This window comes from Cygnus olor, chromosome 6 (assembly GCF_009769625.2).
Source record: "Cygnus olor isolate bCygOlo1 chromosome 6, bCygOlo1.pri.v2, whole genome shotgun sequence".
In the NCBI taxonomy this organism is placed as follows: Eukaryota; Metazoa; Chordata; class Aves; order Anseriformes; family Anatidae; genus Cygnus; species Cygnus olor.
Genome location: NC_049174.1, coordinates 6824367 through 6845020, shown reverse-complemented (window position 1 = coordinate 6845020; position 20654 = coordinate 6824367). Strand labels below are relative to the sequence as shown.

The 20654-nt window shown below is 41.9% G+C and overlaps 1 protein-coding gene across 16 annotated transcripts in view; it reads right to left on the bottom strand.

Annotated features, from left to right (window-relative positions):
- UNC80 (unc-80 homolog, NALCN channel complex subunit) overlaps nt 1-20654 on the bottom strand; it is a 132861-nt gene that overhangs the window by 104482 nt on the left and 7725 nt on the right. For 15 of the 16 annotated variants that reach the window (XR_005820914.1, XM_040561013.1, XM_040560999.1 and 12 more), the window contains exons 3-11: nt 18347-18503; nt 17404-17702; nt 14913-15036; nt 13042-13115; nt 12467-12606; nt 8662-8923; nt 3444-3578; nt 2561-2783; nt 1534-1674 (exon numbers count right to left, since the gene is read on the bottom strand). Coding sequence is in view for 15 of the 16 variants with exons in the window: in XM_040561013.1 (XP_040416947.1) it covers nt 1534-1674; nt 2561-2783; nt 3444-3578; nt 8662-8923; nt 12467-12606; nt 13042-13115; nt 14913-15036; nt 17404-17702; nt 18347-18503 (1555 nt within the window). In the remaining variant the exon portion in view is untranslated. Of the gene's footprint in view, nt 1-1533; nt 1675-2560; nt 2784-3443; nt 3579-8661; nt 8924-12466; nt 12607-13041; nt 13116-14912; nt 15037-17403; nt 17703-18346; nt 18504-20654 lie in introns of those variants that run through there. The other variant, XM_040561012.1, reaches the window with a different exon arrangement.

Sequence of the window (20654 nt, the reverse complement as noted above, 5' to 3'; positions counted from 1 at the left end):
ATGCACAGAGGCAGAGAAGGAGGACTAAAGACTCTTAATTTACATCCATGGAGGCCTGCAGCATGTGTCCATGACTTCTCTTGAGCAGCTACATAGGACATAACTAATTTTTCATCTCTGACTGCATGCCAGCCAGAAAAATTAGTTTATTAGCAAATTTCTCCTGGCCATGGAAATTAGACAACACGTAGGAAGTTATGGATGGCCAGCATGCACGAATATAATTGGGCACATAAAACAGAACCAAAAGGTAATATTTGTACTTATCCTTTAACTACAGAATGTTTCATTCAAAGTTGTATACTAGCCCTGAAAATAGTGTGATATGTCCTATTGTTCATGTAGTTGCAGGACAATTGTACCTGGGGTGCAACCAGGAAAAGATGCATTGCATATAACTACTTTTTAGAAAATATTTGGTCAGAAAGCTGTTGTCGTGTGTGGGATTACTCTCCTACAGAACAAATGCAGATCAGGTATACAGAGACTTCATAAAACTGATCCAGGAGAAGAGTTTTACCCCAGAGTCACAGAGCAGAGATGAAGGAGATGTTCCCATGCTAGATTAGAGCTGACACAAATCCATCCTCTTTGACTCTTCAGATTTACTGTGCTAAAAGAGCACAGTGAGGATCTTTGAGAGCTCATAAGGCTACAGCGTGTAACATGTGAGTATCCTCCTAGGTATGGTACCTGACAGCTTGTGCAGACAGACTGTGCCTTGCTTCATGGGGTTTGTGATTTTCTGTTCCCTCATCAAGGTTTAGGGTTGCACTTGCCTAAACTGAGGCTTGACCTCCATGGCCAGGTTTGCCAGTAGCACTGCTCATGAGGGAGAAAAATTCACTATGTTTAGGCAGCAGAAGCAGCACCAGCAAAGCCCTCTGGTGCAGACAGCTCTGCTGACAGAAAAGAACTTTCCTCTGCTTGGCTAATGTTTGACAAAGGTGGAGTTGTCCTGCCAACAGAAAGACTCCTCCTTCTGGAATAGACTTCATCCCACCAGGGGCTCTCCCATAGTGGTCACACTGGCACTGCTCTTTCTGTAGAAGGTTCCCAGACAGACGGGCCCAAGGAGACTGAGCAAATTTGAAAGCCTAGCTTCTATTTAGAACCAAAGAAAAATAAGAAAAAAGTGGTATTTTCAGCACATTCGAGCAACTGAGGACTGACAAAGGTCATTAAGTATCACAACATTCCCCATGAAACCACAGAAGTAAGCAACTCCAAGTTTCTGTCCAAAGGTCTGCACTGTGTTATGGTACGGCAAAAAAATCCAAACCCTTTCTCTTCTCCCTGCTGATGGCTGACTATTTATTTATTTATTTATTTATTTATGGATAAATTGCACAAGGTAAACATGAAAGGGTTGGAAGATGTTTCTGCATAGAACAAGACAGACCTCAAGAGATGCAGAAAAAAATAGGAAAAAACAATTAGTCATATATCCATACATGGAAACAGTAACACCTCCGCAGATTCTTAGAGTTCATATTCCAGTGAAATGTTTCTTTCTTGATGTGTTAGATTTACCTTCTTTGACTGTGTTCTCTCCATGGCTGTTTGAGTGGTCTGGCAGATCAGAGACAAGAGTGTGGTGAGAGTGTGAATGCCTAGCACTTAAGCTTTCCATCTCGGTTGCTGTGTCAGAGCTCCCCCGTCTGGTGAACTTTCCTAGGGTGAAGACAAGAATTTGATATTTAGTTTACTCATCTGAGAAGTGCTTGGAGGCAAGAGACAGTAGCTGAGGTTAGAAACCGAATGACTGGAGTCAGCAGAAGTCAAGGCCTTCTAGGATCCTGTGAAGCAAAACCAAACAGGTAATAGTGGGATATCTTGCAGGGGGCCATTGACATAAAAACTAAGAACACGAGAATGCTCTGGCATGGCCTTAGACAATCATTTTTTACTTTGTACCATCTCCAAGAAAGTATGCTAGGATGAAAATCTGTGACATTCTGAGTAAGTCTGTGGAACAGAAACCATGCCTAGATAATGCTGAGTGAACTTGGAAGATTGAACAAGCCCATATTTAAATTTAAACACTGCATCTTTGCAAAAATCAAGACAGTTACCTGGTACGCTTCACTATCTGAGGCAATACTCTATTTTGTATCCAACATTCACTTGAAGAAGACTGAACATTTTTTGTCATGCATCTAACAACCATATTGCTGCTTCTCCAGAGATTTCTTTTTAAAAGAAAAGAATGCAGCCATTCCTCAAATCTATTTTAAGCTGCAGTTGTATAATGCTTCCTACCACTCAGGAGAAAGTATAGTCATGACTGCACTGCTTGAATACAAGTTGCTACAATAGCTATTACTACATTATATGATGGTAGCTCTCAGAGAAAAAGTGAAGTAAAGAAAGTGTAAGTTATTCAAGGTCTGTTGTCAGTGCAGTTGCCACCTCTGCAAGCAGGTGTTTAATGCTGTCAACAGAACTGGGTATATAAGGTTGCAATAGGATGGATGGAGAAACAAAGAGCCTCTGCCGTTCTCTGAATGTTGAGGACAGAAATGACACAGAACCTGGGGCAGAGATAAAAATGCTTCACCTAATATGGTGGTTTGCCATCCTCCTCTCTCAATGCCACGCCGGTCCTCTCCAATTCCAGAGAAACTGCCGAAAGAGAAAGTGCTGCGAGTGGGCGAGACATCCAAGTGGTCCTCGTGGAGGAGGAAGGGCACCCCCATCCTCCGTTGCCGCTTCTTCCCAGTATGGTGGAAAGGAATTGACCCTTTGCGCTCACGCTCCCTGTCCTCTTTGCGGCTTTTAAACTGCAGGAGGAAAACGAGCAGAGATGAGAGCAGGTAGAGGCTTTGAGGCATTCAACTACTATTTGAGGGAAAAAAAGTAAAAGAGTTATATGGCCCAGCTGTAACCGTACACACTGAGCTTTTTGTCTTCGCCATTCACTATGATAGGAACTATCTACACTCTGGGACCATATAAATATTTTAAGGAACTCAGTCTTCCCATAGGATGGGATGAATGCCCTTTTAAAATTTTATGGCATGTTCATACCTGAAAGCTGGGTTTGCAGAATACACAAAACTCTGCTAAGTATCTTGGATGGTTGCAAACCCAGGGCTTCATAGCATAAAAACATCAGAAAAACTTCACTGTACTATCTGGAATTACAGCAAGAACCAGCACTTAAAAATCTGGACATTAAACTGCATTGTTTGAGTACCCTCCTCCATGCAGTTTCAGCAGGATAACTATTTGAATAAAGGTTTTAGTATTGTGATTGGAAAGTGCACATAAAAATCTAGGTAATTACAAACAAAATCACTCCCAATGAAAAAAAAAAAAGATGTCAATCTCACATACAGCATGTATGTATAGTCCAAGTAGACCTTCATTTGCTACTTAGCAGAACATTTAGGTGCTGAATCACTGGAAAATTTGATTAAGTATAATTTTCTTCCACTCACTTTTTTGAAGATGTTCATCCCCAGGTCAGTGGAGAGATCTGGAACTGCTGGCCTACGCAAGTTGGTCAATGAAACCTTGGAAAATGCTTCCGTGCTTAGTGATTTTTCTTCTTCGTTACATTTCATTGTAAGATCCTGCAGCTCCCAAAACAAGACAATAAGCACAACGAGAACTAGACGATAAGCAGCTTAATAGAAGACCTGCATCCAAGAGCTGTCATAGGAGAAGCACAACAGCAGAGAAGGACATTCAATTCATCACAGAAAACACCATTCACACATTTAAAGAAAAATAAATAAAAACATTTAGAATTTCCTAGAATTACTGACCTAACATTTTTGTCATCATAAACAGAAAAAAAAAAGGGGGGCAGCACACTGTGCTGCCACAGAGGAGATTCAGGCATTGCTGTCAGTGTGGTCTAGTGGGACAGAAGACTCATGGTCTGCTCTGCTCCAATTCTGATCCCAAGTATGGCCTTGGGTGGCAGATGATCTTCCTGATGCCTTGGTTTACATTTATATGCAGTTATAGCTGCCGCTTTTTGTGAAATGTTTTAAGTTATGAGAGAATATGACCTTAATGATGTATGCTCTTAATCACGTATTTTGGAACTGAGCTGTAACGAGCAGCACTGTCCCCTCGAGAGATTTGATTTGTAAAAGTACTTCTGATACAAAATTTTGTAACTACAAGACTTTCTATGAATGCTACAAGCCTGTTTTTGCTGTGGGCTGTTGTGGGAGAAGGAAAGAAGACAGGACTGAGGCAGCACTCATCTTTAATTTTATTTACCTACTAAAACAACCTAAGACTTCAAAACCAGTAAGCATCCCTCACTTGTAATAACAGTGCTGCAAGATCTGTCCACATCATGGTTCTCTTCTCATATTTGTGAAAGCCCCTACAACTTAAAGCACAGAACGTTCCAAGACAAGGAAAACGGCCAGACTAATTTACTGACACCTCAGTAGAGGGCACTCTGCTCCCCTTCTGCACTGAGCAGAATACATTACAGCTGCCTGCTGTATTGGAAAGGCTTTGCTACAAAAGGTAGCTCAGCTCCTGACCATCTGTTCTCATTAAAGATTTGATGCCACTTTCCATGAGATGTTTGTGCAGCTGACCTGACCAAATTACCTCAGGATAATTTTCATCTGCCTAAATATCAGCTTGTTTCCAACGGAGATGCTCTTCTGCCTTGCTTCCCCTTTAGACAGCTCATGCTGATCAACTGGTCACGTTAAAACACCTTTTCGCTTTCAATCCAGAGAGCCATATGTCATCTATAGCTGAAGACTCCTACAGAAAAAAAGGTAGAGATCCTGGCTCTGCAACACACAGGAGTGTGCAGTTTTATGCACATGAAGGTTCTGCAGAAGCCAGTGACACTTTGCAGCTGAAGCCTTAAGAACCAGTTACAGTGTTTGCGTTACTGGGATTACTGGGGACCAGACATTCTCTGGAGACTTTTCATAGCAGTCAAGGACTACCCTTAAATCCTTCCTGTTTATTTTTATCAAAACATGAATGAAGGAGACCCAACAATAGAAAGATTCCACTTCACAATTGTTTTCAGTCACATTCAGTCAAGGCATGCTTTTAAATCATTTTGCATATATGACTAAAGATTCACGGGAGAAGTCATACACAAAATCCATCAGACAGCAAATTAAGATTCAGCCCTAGATTCTCTCAACAGCAAGGCCAGCAAGTACTCCGTAAGGTTTGGTTCTTGGTTTTCACAGCTCTTTGGCTCCTTCTGGCTGGAAAACATATGCATTTAATTCTGATTCATTACCCTCTGTCCATTAGTTACTAAATCGATGCTTTATTAGGTGGCTTATGGTCACCAAAAGGACAAAGTGAGGATCAGGACCTACACCATGACACAAGCATATAAACACACAGAAAGACAGTTCCAGTTCTAAAAAACAGCTTAGGATAGGTATCAAGCAACCAAAATGCAAGTTATAGAATTAGCTTTAACCTAAGTGTGGTATGTGACCTATTTTAATGAATCAAGCTAGTACTCCTGTTGAAGACTGATGAAAAATGTAGCTATGGCTTCTGTGCAGTACATTATCTTGTATTCATGATATGCATATGATGCACAAGAAAGTAAAATAGTTTTGGGGCTGCTACTCTAGATCTTGTTCTGATTTCTATTGCCTTCCTTCTGCACGACCGTAAAGATAGCAGCTCATTAGTACTTCTCTCAGCTCTCAAGGTATTGCTCTTGAGACTCTTGGTTTTATATTAGCACTGCAGTGAGTCACTGCAGCTGCACTGGTCTAATGTTTAATTTAAGCTTTGGCTCTTCGCCCCTGCAACGTTACTGCAAGACTGTAGATGTTCGTGAGCCTCATGAGGTCTCATTTCTCAGACTTGTCCTTACACTAATTCACTGCATACAGGTACAGTGCAGGTTTCCCTCATCATGTGTTGCCAGCTCTGAAATCTGTTTGGATTAAAGTCGGTTTTCAGAGGAACCCAGTATTCTCTTCATTCACACCACAGCCAGTACCCTTTTGCTATGCAACAAGGAGCACTGGCATGCTGCACTGAATCTCTCCCTACTTTGCTCTTCATTTTACTAGGCAAGATATGGAGGATGTTTCCTGCATTCTCTCAACACATGATCCCAACTTCTTTAGCCCCAGATTATATTTAAAATGTCACTTCACACACAGAAACCAACAAGAAGTGCAAGAGTTTTGCTGAGGCTTATGGAAATGCAGGAAGTTACCCTGATAAACAACATAATAACATAAGTAACATGGATTTTTCAGAAAAATCTGCTGGTCCCTGATCTGCCTTGCATGCAGCTATTTTTGTCTTTTATCAGTTTGTGCGTGACACTTTAAACCTATCCCACTGAAACAGAGAGTGATGATATTTTTGAGAACGTATTCATCAACCTGTGAGCAGAAAACATGACATTTAGTTTGGAATTTAAGATCCTGATCAAAAAAGAAGTTTTTAAGCATATCCCTGTGTCTGACCGATGACCTGGTAAAGTCTCAGCATACAACCTCTTGTGCGGTTAGAAAGAAATGACAAATCTCAGTCCTTTGGAGGTGGATCTCTCTCCTCTGACTAGCACAGAGCCTTGAGTGATGAGACTGAATTTAAGAACCTCAGTTAAGTGCCTACAGTCAGCCAGGATGAATGGTAGGGAATGGTGTCTGTGTTGCACAGACTTCAGCCTTCAGAATTGTAAAGAAGGGGGGAGACGAGCTTCAGGAAGGCTGTTTCACCATCTCCATCACAGCTGTTCTGCTTAACAAATTGGAAACCTTTTTAAACAGGATTCCAGTTTGATGAAGCACAGTAAAAATACACAGGACTGACACAGAGGTTACAAAAAGCAATCAAATCTAGCCCTGGAGGGAAGAATGCCCTGGACAGAGTCCTCACATTAACAGCCAGAAAGTACCCAGTGGAATTGCCAAATGGATTTAACAGAAAAACGTTAGTGAAGAGCAATTGAGTAAAGAAATCTTCTGCAAGAGAAACATCCTGAAAAAGCAAGAAACAGCCAAGTGTGTGAAAGGAGGAAAGTGTCTTATTGCACAGAGAAGAACCAGCACAATGCTAACGCAAACAGCGCCTACAGAGGACAACCCCATGCACGCTGCCAGCGTGCTGAGAACCACTGACTGCAGTCCTGCTGCACAAGTAGCTACCATGTTCACGTGCAAAATAACTGGGCTGTTCTGAGCGAGGGCAAAGAAACAGTACGAGGGTGGAAAGAGTGAACCACCTCAACAGCAGTATCTTCCAATGTACTGTTCTACTTAGGCAGCATTCCCTCCAGGAGAGGATATTAAAATGAGGATTTTCTGTACTTGTACAGCAATCCTATAAAATCCCCATGCAAAGGTAGATTAAGATGGAATAGTAATTCGTATCACCTGGCCTTTATGGAGATATGTCAAGCCTTTACAGGGATAAAACAGGCAACATTTTATAGAAATGACACTAAAATTTAACAGTTTAAACAATACTGCCACCGCTGAGCCTTTAAAATCACAAGTAACCACCAGCCCTAATAAAAATCATGAGAATGCCTACAAAATCCTGAGACTTAAAAATAAAAATATTATTATTTACATTGTTTATGCTTGTCTTCTGTCTTATGAGTATCTTGGCTGTACAGGAGAAAAGACATTCCGCCCTTTATGCTTATAAAATGACAGATCAAAAACTGCCAGAACACTGAATACAAGGCTTCTAAGAAAAAACAAAAAATTCTAAGAGTTCTGACTCAAAAAAGACATTTGACAGCAACATTAGCAGAAGATAGAGCCTCTTACTTGAGCTGTGTCATAAAATTAGATTGCAAAAATAGAATCCTGTATTACTGTATTAAATTTTGTAAGGCAGTTCCACCAACTCAGTAAATCAGAATTTGCTGTTAGAGGCCCACATGACAGGAAGAGTGCACAACCTAAAAGTATCACAAATCAACAAGGAGATTAACTGAAACTGCAGCTGCATCCCCTTTTTATCCCTTGATCAACCATGAGCTACCCAAAAGTTAAAAAATAGTTACACTCTAACACAGAGATCTTTACTGCACTGAGGCCAGGAGTCTGGGGTTTCTGTTCCAGCCAAATAGGGAATAAATTTTGACACCTATTAGGACAGTTTGTCCACTGAGGTTTTGCTGGCAAATACAAAGAGTACACACTAAGAGTTACACGCTAAGATTAACATCAGGAGAAGAAGTAACTGCACAGAGGTCTTTCGCTCACTGCCAGAGCTTTCAAAGTCTACTTTGCTATTATAACACGAGCGTTTGCCTGAAGTGTGCAGTGCTATACGAAGAGCAATTCCTTTTCTCTCTTTTGAGGGGTTATGCCAAAGAGAGCTCAGTAAAGCAAGTCTGATTTCTTCTGACAAACACATTAGTATATTACCACATTAAAAAATAATTTTATCACTGTTCACCCTAGAATAATCATCCTAAAACAGCCCTCAAGCTTTCAGCAGTCACCAGCTCAGAGTCAGATTCTGCCTCCAAACCCCTTATTGTTCCCAGGGTCTCCTTCTGAATCAATGCACACATCTGACCTCTGGGCACTTTAACCAATACCAAAGCTATGCTTTTCACTAGTCATCCAGCCACCGCTTCCCAGCATCACCACAACAGTTAGTTTTTTTTTAATTATTATTTTTTTGATTTTTATTCAACTGATGGCAGCTGCTTACCTGAGTTTTGTGGGTATTCACCAGAGAGGGTGCGGCAGCCACCATGGAGCTGCTGCGAGGTCTCGGCAAAGGGGTGATCTCTGGCTCGGGTGGTTTCTCTGGCTTTTCCTGTAACATATGCCTCAGCCTCTGCAGGTAGTACATCAGTGACCACTGTGTGCCCTCCTCAGACCAATGGGGCTGCAGCAAGCAGCGCAGCACTGCCACATCAAAGTATGTGGCATAGCGAGATTTGTGGCATGGTGGGATCACCATGGACAGCCTGTTCCAAAAAGTAAGAGCAGAAACGTTAATCAGGCTCCTAAGACCCTTCTTAAGTACTCTGCTCCCTGCATAAAGAGGCACTCAAGGATGATCTGTTAAGTTTGTACGTTCAACTGTTCTTAAGAGGTCATTCAATGCCACAAAGTTTTCTTTGATAGCTGGAGACCAGTTCTGTCCTAGCACACATGCTGGTCCACCCCAAAAGACCCAACAGCTCCACTCAGAAGCCTAAACAGCCAAGAGCTGTAAGCCACTCACTTTCTCCTGCCATCTGCAGCAATCACCAGGACGTGCACACAGCTGTGCCTGCCTGAGCTTGCAGGGACATTTGATGCTGACCCTTTGGGACTAAGGCCCTGGCTGAGGAAAGCATTACTGATGATGTGTAAGTGGATATTTAGCTTTCAGCTCCCCAGGGGGCTCAGGCACAGGTTTTGTTAAGTGTTTTCTTGGATAGGGTTGCTTTCTTAAGCTGCGGTCTGAAGACAAGCCTAATGCACCTGTGCTAACTGAATAATTTGTTCAGCTGGAAACAGGTAACTCATGAGCATCTGCTCTTCAGACACTCATAATTTATATTTAGGAACTGTTTACATTTGTACATATCAGGCTCTATTACAGAACAAGCAGGCAGGGCAGCTAAATTAAGTAACCATTTAATCTAATTAAATTGATCTCATACAAGTAAAAACTACTTTTATAGGCCCTCCTTGACAAGGTGTGCTAGAGAAAAGGAAAACATTTTAGCCTTCTCTATGGCTTTCCTGCCTTTCAGGTGGTGTCATTTCCTGACAAGTTTTAGCACAGAATTTCCTAAGTATTGTAGATGAACTTCTGTGATTTTTGGATTCTATGAAAATTAAAACCACTTATGTGAAATGTATTCTTAATCACTTGGGAGACAACACAAGAACAAATATTTTTTTAAGCCATTTATATTATCAGCTCCACTAAACAACATGTGAACAGCAATGGCAGGACTCCCCTATCTCCAGCTAGGTGTCACCACGTTCAGAGCAGAGGAGTCCAAGGCCACCCAAAACATTATGGAAGAAGCAGCAATGACTAGTGGAACTCCTCTAAGTGCTAAGAGCGAAGTGCATGCTTAAAGCGCTTTACTGGATCACTGCTCAGTGTCACAGAGCTGCCCTGCACATCCCAGGCAGGTACACGACTAGCAGAAGAGAAAGAAGCGTGCAGCAAATGTTGACACCACTGGGAATCACAAGAACCCTCCTCCACACTGCATGGCTGGCAACAGGGGCAGGTGGCAAGGCTGGGCTTGGAGAAATGTGTGTGGATCTAGAACTCAAACCTGCAGGAGCTGGTTTGCTGCCAGTCCTACAGGCCAATGTTGAAGGCATGTGGTGATTGCAGACCAGCCCGTCTGTGTCAGCATACGTCACAGAACGCAACCTATAGACTCAAAGCTTTTCCCTAGTGCTGTATTCAAGGTACGATGTTACAAATTTGATGACTTTAAAATGAGCCATTATAAAAAATAAAAATTAAAAAAATAAGAAGGAGAAAGCAATGATAAATGGAAATATGCTATGAAGTTTTCCCCATATACTTGACTTCAAGGCTGCCTTTGTCCAAGTTAAGATTGTGTCGAATAGACACAGACTATACAAAAACACAAACAAAGCTGGGATATTCAAAAGTATACCAGCAAGGGAAATAACGCCCATCACCTTAGCAGCAAATGTAAAGGAAATGTAAAGGATGATGCACTGCTTCCTGGTCACTTTGCAGGACCCAGATCAGTGTTCGTGCTCCTCTGTATGCAGCACAGGCAAATGCTAGGCACAAGAAGCCTGGAGCAAGACACGTTCTCCTTATGAACCATTTGCCACTGAAGTCCTGCAAAGCTTATTTCCAAAGCAGAGCGTTCAAGGCAGCAGCTGGACGACGGGCTGTGGCTTTAATTGCTCCAGAGCCTTATACTGTGGTCATCTGTAAGTGGAGCACTTCACTGAAAGGAGCAGGGGTAATTAGCCAGGATCAGAGGAACAAGCCATTTTCTTAAGTGTCTGAAGAACTAGAAATTAAATTCTGTGCTTCATTTAGAAGGAAACCTGGTATTCATTTCCACAGCTCGTGGCTGCCTGTGATTGCAGGGAGAGCGGCAAGGAAGTCTTCCTCCAACCCCAGGCCCAAGGACAAAGGAATACTGCGGCTGTTGGTAAGCAGAGTAAACAATATTCGCTCCCCAGTTGTCTGTTGCGTGGCAACCACAGCTCCCTGTACAGTTTTAACTGATCAATGAGTCCTGCGAACAAGGAGACATAATGATGCTCTCTTCAGTGCCTGTCTGCAGCTCCATCTCCATAGCAACCACCAGAGCCAGCCTGACAAACTGATCACCTGATTCTGTCTTCTCAGAAGAGACTGCTTCCCCCCCCCCCCCTTTTTTTTTTCTGTACAGCTGTGCCTCTCTGAGCAGCAGTGTTTACACAGAAAGGCAGTTCTATGCCCAACTTCAGTTTTACTGGCTCACATTAATACAAATTAAATAAACACCTAGAATTGACAAGAGGCTTGATAAAAAATCCCATGGGAAACCTCCTGATAGGATCAGAGCCATAGAGGATAGCTTTGCCCTTTCCACCAGGGAAAAAGGTGCATCAAATCACTTTTTGAGAAATCTGAGCTGTTCCTAGATTCTATCCAGAAACCCACTCCATCCCACATTTCTTCTGTTTCTGTAATGAAGCAATTTCTTAAAACATTGCTGTTTTGGGTATGACATTTCCCCAAACAGATAAGCACCAGAACCAAAATTGTCATGAGGAGTTGAAGTGAGACTCCTACATCCACCAAAGAGACCTTGAAATATAGTTAGGTTTCAGTTCCTCATCATTACTACCCCCAGCCCAGCCCCCCCAAAAATACTCATCAGCTTCATTTACTTCATAGCACTACTGAGTGTCCAGCAATACTGAAAATTTGGTTCTATCTTTACCTGCCCAATCCTAGATTAAAATAAATTAATGTAGCAGTGCCATGCTGGAAAACTGTGGCCTGAACTCTGCAGGGCAAGCTGGGAGGATGTTTGTGTGGCTGTGCTTTTTTGTCAGTCTGTTTCTTTTGGTCAGGAGTCCAAAGCAAGCTGACTAAGCAGCAGGATGAAGAGAAAGCATAATGACAGCAGTGGAGAGAAAATTACAAAAATCCTTGCTAAAGGGAAATAAAATTTGATCAGAAGGAAGACAGAAAAGATACTAGCTGCGGAATTCAGCTAAGAAGAGCTGAATTTGCAGGTTATTTGAAGGTTAATTATGAGAAACCAGAAACCAGTGTATTAGAAAAGACCAAATAAAGTGCCACAACAGGCCTGCTGGAGATTTCTCCAATGAGTGCCACTGAATATCAACTGTCACCACCTTGTTCAGCCCCCAAAACAGATCTGTTGAATTACAAGTCTGAGATAAACATCCAGCACCCTTGGCGTTTAGGAACAATAGCAGATTCATGAGGACCTCTGTGACCTCCCCCATTGAGTTACAACAGCTTAACTTTCTGCTGAAGGGGTTTGTACCTGGGATGTGGGGTGCCTCTCTCCTGAGAGGTTTGGGAGGACACGCTTCCATCCAGGGAATTTCCACGATGACATGCTGAAACAGTGGGCTTTGGAGGTACGGAATCTGGCTGGGTTGTCTCACAGACCACCTGTAGTCCCTTTGGATAGTTTCAATAAATGGAAATAGGTAGACAAACATATTTATCCATCCTGTATTAGTTTCCTTACTGCAGTTTATGCTTAGACACAAGTATTACTTATACCATAATAACATGGGCAGTTAAGCCTTGGGCTTTCACAGTATGAGGAACTGTATAGCCAAAGGGTAAGACAGGGCTCTAACCCAAGAAAATATGTAACGTCAGGCTTCCATCCTGTGCGACACAATAAGCCCGAGAAGACCCTGACAACTATCTCAATACCCTTTGGTTCCACTGCAGACAAGGTTGGGAGCTGTCAGGAGAACTGTGAGCAACTGTAATTTCTGAACATGGATTACTTTAGGGTAATGACTGCAGCTGCTGTTTTTGCATTCATTTCCCTCCTCCCTCAGCTCCTCACTCAAGCCATCTAGAGCTTCGCATGGAACTCACCTCTGTATGACCACTGTCCAGATTAGGGGATTCGCAAGTCACGCTCTGATTGTTGGTAGGAGAACTTCTTTTAGCTGACAAAAGAAAATGAAATATCATTCCAGAAACCACCTCTAATATGTAAACTGCACCAACTGAAAGGATAAAGCAAAAAAAAAACAAAAAACAAAACAAAGCAGCATTTCTCTGCTGCAAACTTCCTAGGCATTAACCATTAAAAAAAAACATTTAACTTTTGCACATTTTTAAATTGTTCTGTCAACAGCATTGTCTACTGAAAATCACCGTTTCTTTAAAAACAAAAATTGAATTTACATTTTATCCTAAGTCCATATGACATTATACTGTTTTCCTGTGCATACTAGTGCATTTTATTTTGTGTCTCTTTCCCCCTCCTATTTCCATGTATATTCAGCTTCTTTTCTAGGTTACATCTCTCTGAATGTGTTGTGATTTCCAATTTGACAAATGCCTTCATCACAGAAAGCACACAAATGTCACAGAGAAAGTTTGATCAGCAGTACTGAAGAAGAACAAGGGCATCACAAAGACTAGGATGACAGTTCTTGAAATCCTGTCATATCACAAGCTATCCAGATGCAACTTAGTATCAGACTGACTCCAAGTAAAATACTGCAAAGCTTCTGCAGTAGATTTTTTTTTGGATTTCTCATTTGAAGGAGAATTTAAGTAAAATTAACTTTGTCACAATTTGAGACAAGAATGCTACAACATCAGAAGCTCCCTTGACATATAGAATGTCCTTCCAATTACTATTTCCATTCTCTTGAAACATTTTCAAAACATAACAGAATATTTTCCTATTAGACTTTACTCTTGAAGGGAGTAACTTTAGGGTTTTTCTGACCATACCCCAAAACATTAAAGAAAAAATTCTAAGGGTCAAAGAAAATTTAGGACTAGTTGCTTCTGTTATTTCCAGGGCTGAAATCCTATTTTCCAATTCCAAAGTTGAAGCCTGGTAAAGGGAGAGCTAGATGTCAGACTATTTCAAATCAGTTGAAAGATTTCTACCTTTCCAATCCTGGACTGTCCCAGAGGCCTGTAAAACCTTCAGAATGAAATACAATATCCAAAGTAACTTGCTACATTTGAAAAATCAGATTTAGCTAACTACATTTTCACTTCTATGAAAATTACAGTTCTGTGCTTTTAAGAACGAGCAAGCAATGCCACACTGATATAACCAGCACACTTACAATTGACTAGTTTATAGGAATTATGCAAAACTATTATCTAAAAATGCAATAGTAAAAAAGGATTTTTAGAACTAAGTCTGACACAAAGGTTTAGAAGCCTAAGGACCCCACTCCAGTCTCATTATGGCTGAGGAACAAACGAGGAGCAACCCCTTACAGTATATAAAAGTGAACTGGCAATCAGTCTGCCTTGGAGCAAGCCTCTTGAAACTACTTCATTTAATTACACAGCATGGTGAAATTTGTATTTTAGATAGGAAGAGAACCTACACTGATGACTGTGTGCTCTTCACTGTTAATATGTCCAGTACCAGTCTGGAAAAATCTTCCCCAGCATTGGACTGCTGCTAGATACTGCCTTTACCCTTCTTAGCAACTAAGGAAGATATTGTGAAACAGAGATATGAGGCTGACAGAAAACGGTAACTCCACTGAAGTTTCTCATTTCCTATTTGTGATTTCTCTCATCTCCTATTTAAATATTATGCAAATACTACTTGTTTCTGAAGAGAAACAGCCTGAAACTACTCTCAAAGGCTTAACTAGTTCCTGCAGTATTAACATACTGCTCAAGTATGATGGCTACAGAACATAAGTCAGCAGCAGCCAAGAAAAGGAAAGGTTTCCCACCTGCACAACAAAGTCACAGACCTGTAACGATGTTCCTGATTGGTTTAACAAGGGCGTTGAAGGCAGAAACTTCAGGCTGCCTGTGTTCCCACATAGGCTGCCAAATAACAAGGCCACTAGCCAACCGAAATGTCAGGTCAGACTCCTAGAAAGACAAACAGAGATTGTATCACATGAAAGAGCACTGTTTCCAGACTAAAAGGACTGTCCATTCCCTGATGGACAGATCTTACAAGAAATAAGCGACACTACATGCCATTCTGCGGCCAGTATATGCTAACTCAGTGGCCACTGACACCACTCAGCAGACATCAATACATTCCAAGTACAGCTATGAAAAAACAACAGGGAAACCTCAATACAAAAATATACAAAAATTTGGCTTCTTCCAAAATGAAACTTCCACACTAATGAAATCTGTTTTTTCAGGACCTTAAGATATAAGAGGAAAGGCCATTCCTATGTCAAGAGCCTTGGTGACCCTTCTGACTATAAATAACAACTTCATATTTAGTATTCAATTTCATCTTAACCTTAGCATTTACACTTCTGAGACTTGATCTTATGCCCCAGAAGAATAATATTAAATATTAATATATTGGTTAGAAATTGAGACAACATGAAATGCATCAAATCAGTATGAAATATTAATATAAAATAATGTTCTTATTAATAGTAACACTGTTACTACTTGAGATATGTCTATGGAGAGACATCGGCACTGCTAGCACTTGCACCATCATTGATTTTTACATGTGCAAGTAGCTGAAATTGTGTAAATCAGCACACAAGTAAATCTTGGCAAGATCAAGGTGCAGGTATGCCCATACCCAACCGAAGGTCAGACCTACATGAGGAGTCACTAGTGTTAGCATAGTCCCACTATCCCCCTCAAGCCCCAGAAACACTGGTAATAGCAATCTCAGTAGCATCCTTGCAGGTGTACCACTGTCTTCTGTTGACACAGCCTCATCTGCCTCACTGTCTGTGATCAGAAAGTGGGAGCAATAACGTGTTGCATTTTTACTTTGCACTGCCAGCTTTTGGAAATGTAAACACTTAAGTTGTTAAATTACAGGATTACATGCATACCAACCCATGCCCACAAAGTCTTGTTTAAGAATACATTGCAAAATATGTAAATCCTCCTGGAAGTCATTAAAATTCCATCACTTAGGCCTTCCTTTGTAAACAAGTATCATCTTCCTTGACACATCCACTATTTCAGTTAGTAGGTCGTATTCTTCCCCCGACACCCCTACCTCCATGAAACACAGGGGTGGCAATGCTGACTTAGAAAGCCAGTTATATGCCTCATTTACCTTATCCTTTTTGAGCTTTGCTTTGATGACAGAAATGCATGTTTTCATGGGCTTTTCAAGTGTTCATCACTACAATATCTCAGAGATTCATGGATATTTCCTACATTTTTTTCAAGGTGAACCTGAGATACTGTTATTAATCCCATCTCGTAAATGGGAAATAAATCTGAGAAAGATGATTACAGAAAATTTGGAAACACTGTCTCAAACAGCCAGTGTCTACCTCCAGCTTCATTTCATTTTTTCAAATGATAGTCCACAGTGGTGCATGTAGCACTGGGAAGAACTCAGTGTTTCTTTCTTCCATGTCTCCATAGCTCACAGAGAAAATGGAGAACTAGTAAATGACTAAGAAGAACTTGGGTTACATAAATTGAGCTGTACAGACACTTGGTAACAGAAGTAGGGAAGGAAGTTTGCTCTCCAGACCCACTTTCACCTGCCTTAACAGAATGATTATCCTTTCTCTCCTCTACTTCCTTATCTTCTTCAACTGCTGTAGCGCACAAGGCGGTGTTAGAACACACAACAGACTCCAGTCCTTCATGACTTTACAGACCTTTTCTGACCACCTGCTCTCCAGACCCAGTTTCTCATTTGAAGCCTACCTGGAAGTGTAAAGTCTAAATAGCAGCTCTCTAGAGAGCATAAAGACAAGAGGGAGGAGTCAGAGCGTGCAGAAAATGACTCCTCATTACACAGCTCTGCAAAGCTGATGCACTCAGCATAAAACCAACCGAAGGACTCTGGCAGACTCTGGGAGCCTGCAGACCGCTTCCAAGTTCAGAACAAAGGAATGCTTAATTGCCTCTGCCACTTCATGCTTATACCACTATAAAGCAATCTTGGTAATCAGCATCAAGATGATTAGTAATGACAACAACAAGCCTCAGCAGCAGCCCCATGGTGGAATTCCTGAAAAGCTAGCACGGTCCTTATGAGCAATGAGTGAGAGACACTGGAGCAAGCTAAAGCTTGCAATCCTTTCAGCAGGTTCCAGGCTCCCAAATATTCCATATGGGCCACAGATCTTTGATATTCCTAGGGCCTGAAAATGCCCCACTTCAGATTTATGTTCCTTTGTACCTGCCTGATGTTACAGTGATTGTTCACGTCACTGGAAAGGCTGAATCACTGTTTCCCTGCTCAGAGGCATCTCTACACAAGTACCCCACTGATGTTCTACTTACTTTAATCCTGTGAACAAGAGGAGCAAAGAGGAACACAAAGAGCTCCACTGTGGCCATGGAGTTCTGGAAGAACTTCCTTCTGTTATTCTCCTCCTCATCATTCATGGCACTGGGCCGGGGATGTCCTGGTGATCCCTGGTTTTCAGCCTGGTGGATAAAGGCACTACTGCTCCCTCCCCAGCTAGAACCTCTGTCTCCTCCAAATCGGTCATTGCTGCAGTCCTGAGGGGCCTCCAGCAGCATCCAGTGAAGAGTGTGAAGCAGCTTTGTTTCAGCTACACCAAGTTTATCCTGATGTCCTGGATGAGAAAAACGCATCACAGTATCTCACAGGCTTTCCATTAATGGTACTGTCAAAAATTTCAGAGCCATACAGGAAACTGGGCGTCCAACCCCCCTCCTAATGGGAGCTTGAAAATTAAAGTTCTGCGTTAACAGTCTCAACATTCTGTTCTATTTGAAAACTCCTAATTCACAAGCCTCCACTTATTTCACAGCATTTGCAATTCAGTCCCTGAAAAGTCAGTGGCAGGGCCACTGAATGCATGGACACAGTGCGATCCTAAAAGATGGCAGCTTGAAAGCCTCATCTGTTTGACTCCATCAAATAAGACAAAATGCAAGTAAGTACTGTGAGGCTTCTGCTAAAGCTAGTTTTAGTGTATCTGGAAATTAACTATCAAAATGTCATTGAACTACTTTGACTCTTCAGCTCATGATTTCTAAAGCTAGCACACCACTGACTTCACTGAGGAAACCCTCCCAGGTAACCCTGCTATAAATGAGAACAGAACATGAAATGTGTAACCCACAGAATATACTAGGATTCCTCGTTAGAATCCTAATTCTAGGGTTTAAAGCATGTTTTGTGGCATGCTGAGCATCAGTCTTATGTTCAGACTGATAACTTCAGTAATGGAAAAACAAATTCATGAGCACTAACCTAGCTTGTTTCGGTTGGAGAGCAATGTGGCAGTGCAGTGCAGCACATGTGGGAGCGCAGCCTGGACAAGTTCCCAGCGAGAAATGCTCTGGATGGCTTCAGAGAGAGCTGGAGAAAGGCCATGCAGCTTGTTCTCTACTAAAACTCGTTCAAAAGACTGTAAGAAAAGAGGAAAAAAAGACTGTACATCTATTTCTGAACAGACATTTTAGGACATAAAACATTCTGTTTTAAAAAACTGTAATCTGTAAGTTTTCAGTATACAACTAAATCATACCTTAGAATATTCTCCCTGTAAGATATGGACGGTAGCTAAAGCTCGGACACATGGACACACTCAATTAGGAAACGAATGGGCCACTCAATATAATACAATAATAAAATGTATGATACAAAACTCAATATAACATAACAATAAAAAAGAGTTAAAGTAAATATCACACATATATAAGTAAGTCCTGGCATCAAGCCAGATTTACAGTTGTGCTGGGTATTAACCTGGCATGCCAGTAATCCTTTTGGAAGCCCCAGGAGCTAACGAAGCCTGTATGTGTGAAGCTGAGAGCTGGGTATACTTCTCTTTCACACACACACATGCTCTTTCAGTTTAGTGCAACATAAAGGGCAACCCATTAAAGGTATACGTGCCTTAGGAAATGTTTTCACACCCTGCCACAAAAAATACTCAGTATACAATTTTTTTCAGCGAGCCATGATGCCGTGGTTTATGAACACTTAAAAGAGCTGATAGCTGCAGCAAGTTCATTATTTCCACCTCAAACAACACAAAATAAGACTATCTGCCCTCGAAATCCCCAAGGAAGTTCTTTATTGCTAGTTGCTCTAACTATTTCAATACGCTCTTACTTTGACCAGATAGGAAGATCTCATTATGGGTCACAAAAGCAGTTATACTCCTTCACTGAAGTTCCTAAAGCTAAGAAGTACATGACTGGTAATGTACGTCCTTCCACAGACAAGCTTAGCCTCCTGGCTACCTATTTGTTCACAAGCTGTTTCCACCAATTTCATCAGGCTCCAGGCATTCAAGTAACTGTTGGCATTCATGACCTCACGGAAGCTTCAAATTCCCTCACTCCAGATTCGTAAAGCTTATCCTTCAACACTAGTCATAACAATTTTTCCCATATAAACGTGGTATTGATAGGAACAGACTTAATTAGAGAAAAGGAAAGCTGAAAGGGCAGCAGTCTCAAACCAGCTCTCCTAAATGACCAGCCACCCCAGTGCACGCCATGATAAGCAGTGGTAACGTGCACTCTTCTGCATGCCCCAGCGGCTGCACACACTCCCCTCTCAGGTTGTGGCCACATCCCGTGGTGGGGACGAACATGAGCCCCTCTGCTGAGAGGCAGGATGTGCCAGTGCACATAGTCACCATGGGGTGACAGCACCCCTGTAAGAGCTGGCTCTGCTCTGGACAGCGTGGAGGCAGAAAAATGTACATCTGTACTTACAGCCAAAGACTAACACCCCGTTAGCAGCGCAAAGAGTAAGAGAAGGGCAGACAGACAGTACAATGTAGCGGAGGTATTTGGTACTGAGTATGCTTGCAGAGGACTACACCTGTAGTCACACAAATCAAACCTGAGAAAATGCTGACATGAAATGTCAGAGCTGCCAACAAACGTAACTGTGGAAAGTTGCCCACTTACTAGAGACCCCCAGGTTCTAGTCAGAAAAGTCAATCAACTCTCATTATGGAGCAACAGCAGAAATCGGAAGGCATCAGTTATAGTATGTGGACAAAAGAGCTGGCTTCCTAGGGATTAGTAAAAAAAAAAAAAAAAAAAGTGCCATGGATTAGGTTATCAGTAACATGTATTCTTAGCACCAGGACTAGATACCATGGCTATCACAGAAAGGAAGACCCAAATCACTCTCCCTGTAAGAGATCTGTTGGGTGTCACTAGCCCTACAAAGGGAACCAGTCCCCTGCCATTCATCCTGCCCGTGCAGGGACACAAACAGTAACAGCAGAGGAACCCCAGCCCCTTCAAGGCAGGGAGCCTGGTGCTCGTTTTATGGTCTGAGTATTCTGTCCAAATCTAGAACTACAAAGTCATTAAACCACAGAAGCACCCACGAAAGCATTAGGACAAAGGCAACAGAGGTCCAGAATGACTATCCCAGCCAGGGTTACCTAACAAAAGGGGGAATGAAGTAGCACAGTGTCCCTGGAAGCAAGATAAGAGGTGCAGGGTAAACAAGTGGTCACAAACAACACAGAGCCTGAAAGGGCCACTGCAAAACTTGTTTTGATTTTTGCCCAAAGGGATCAGGGTGC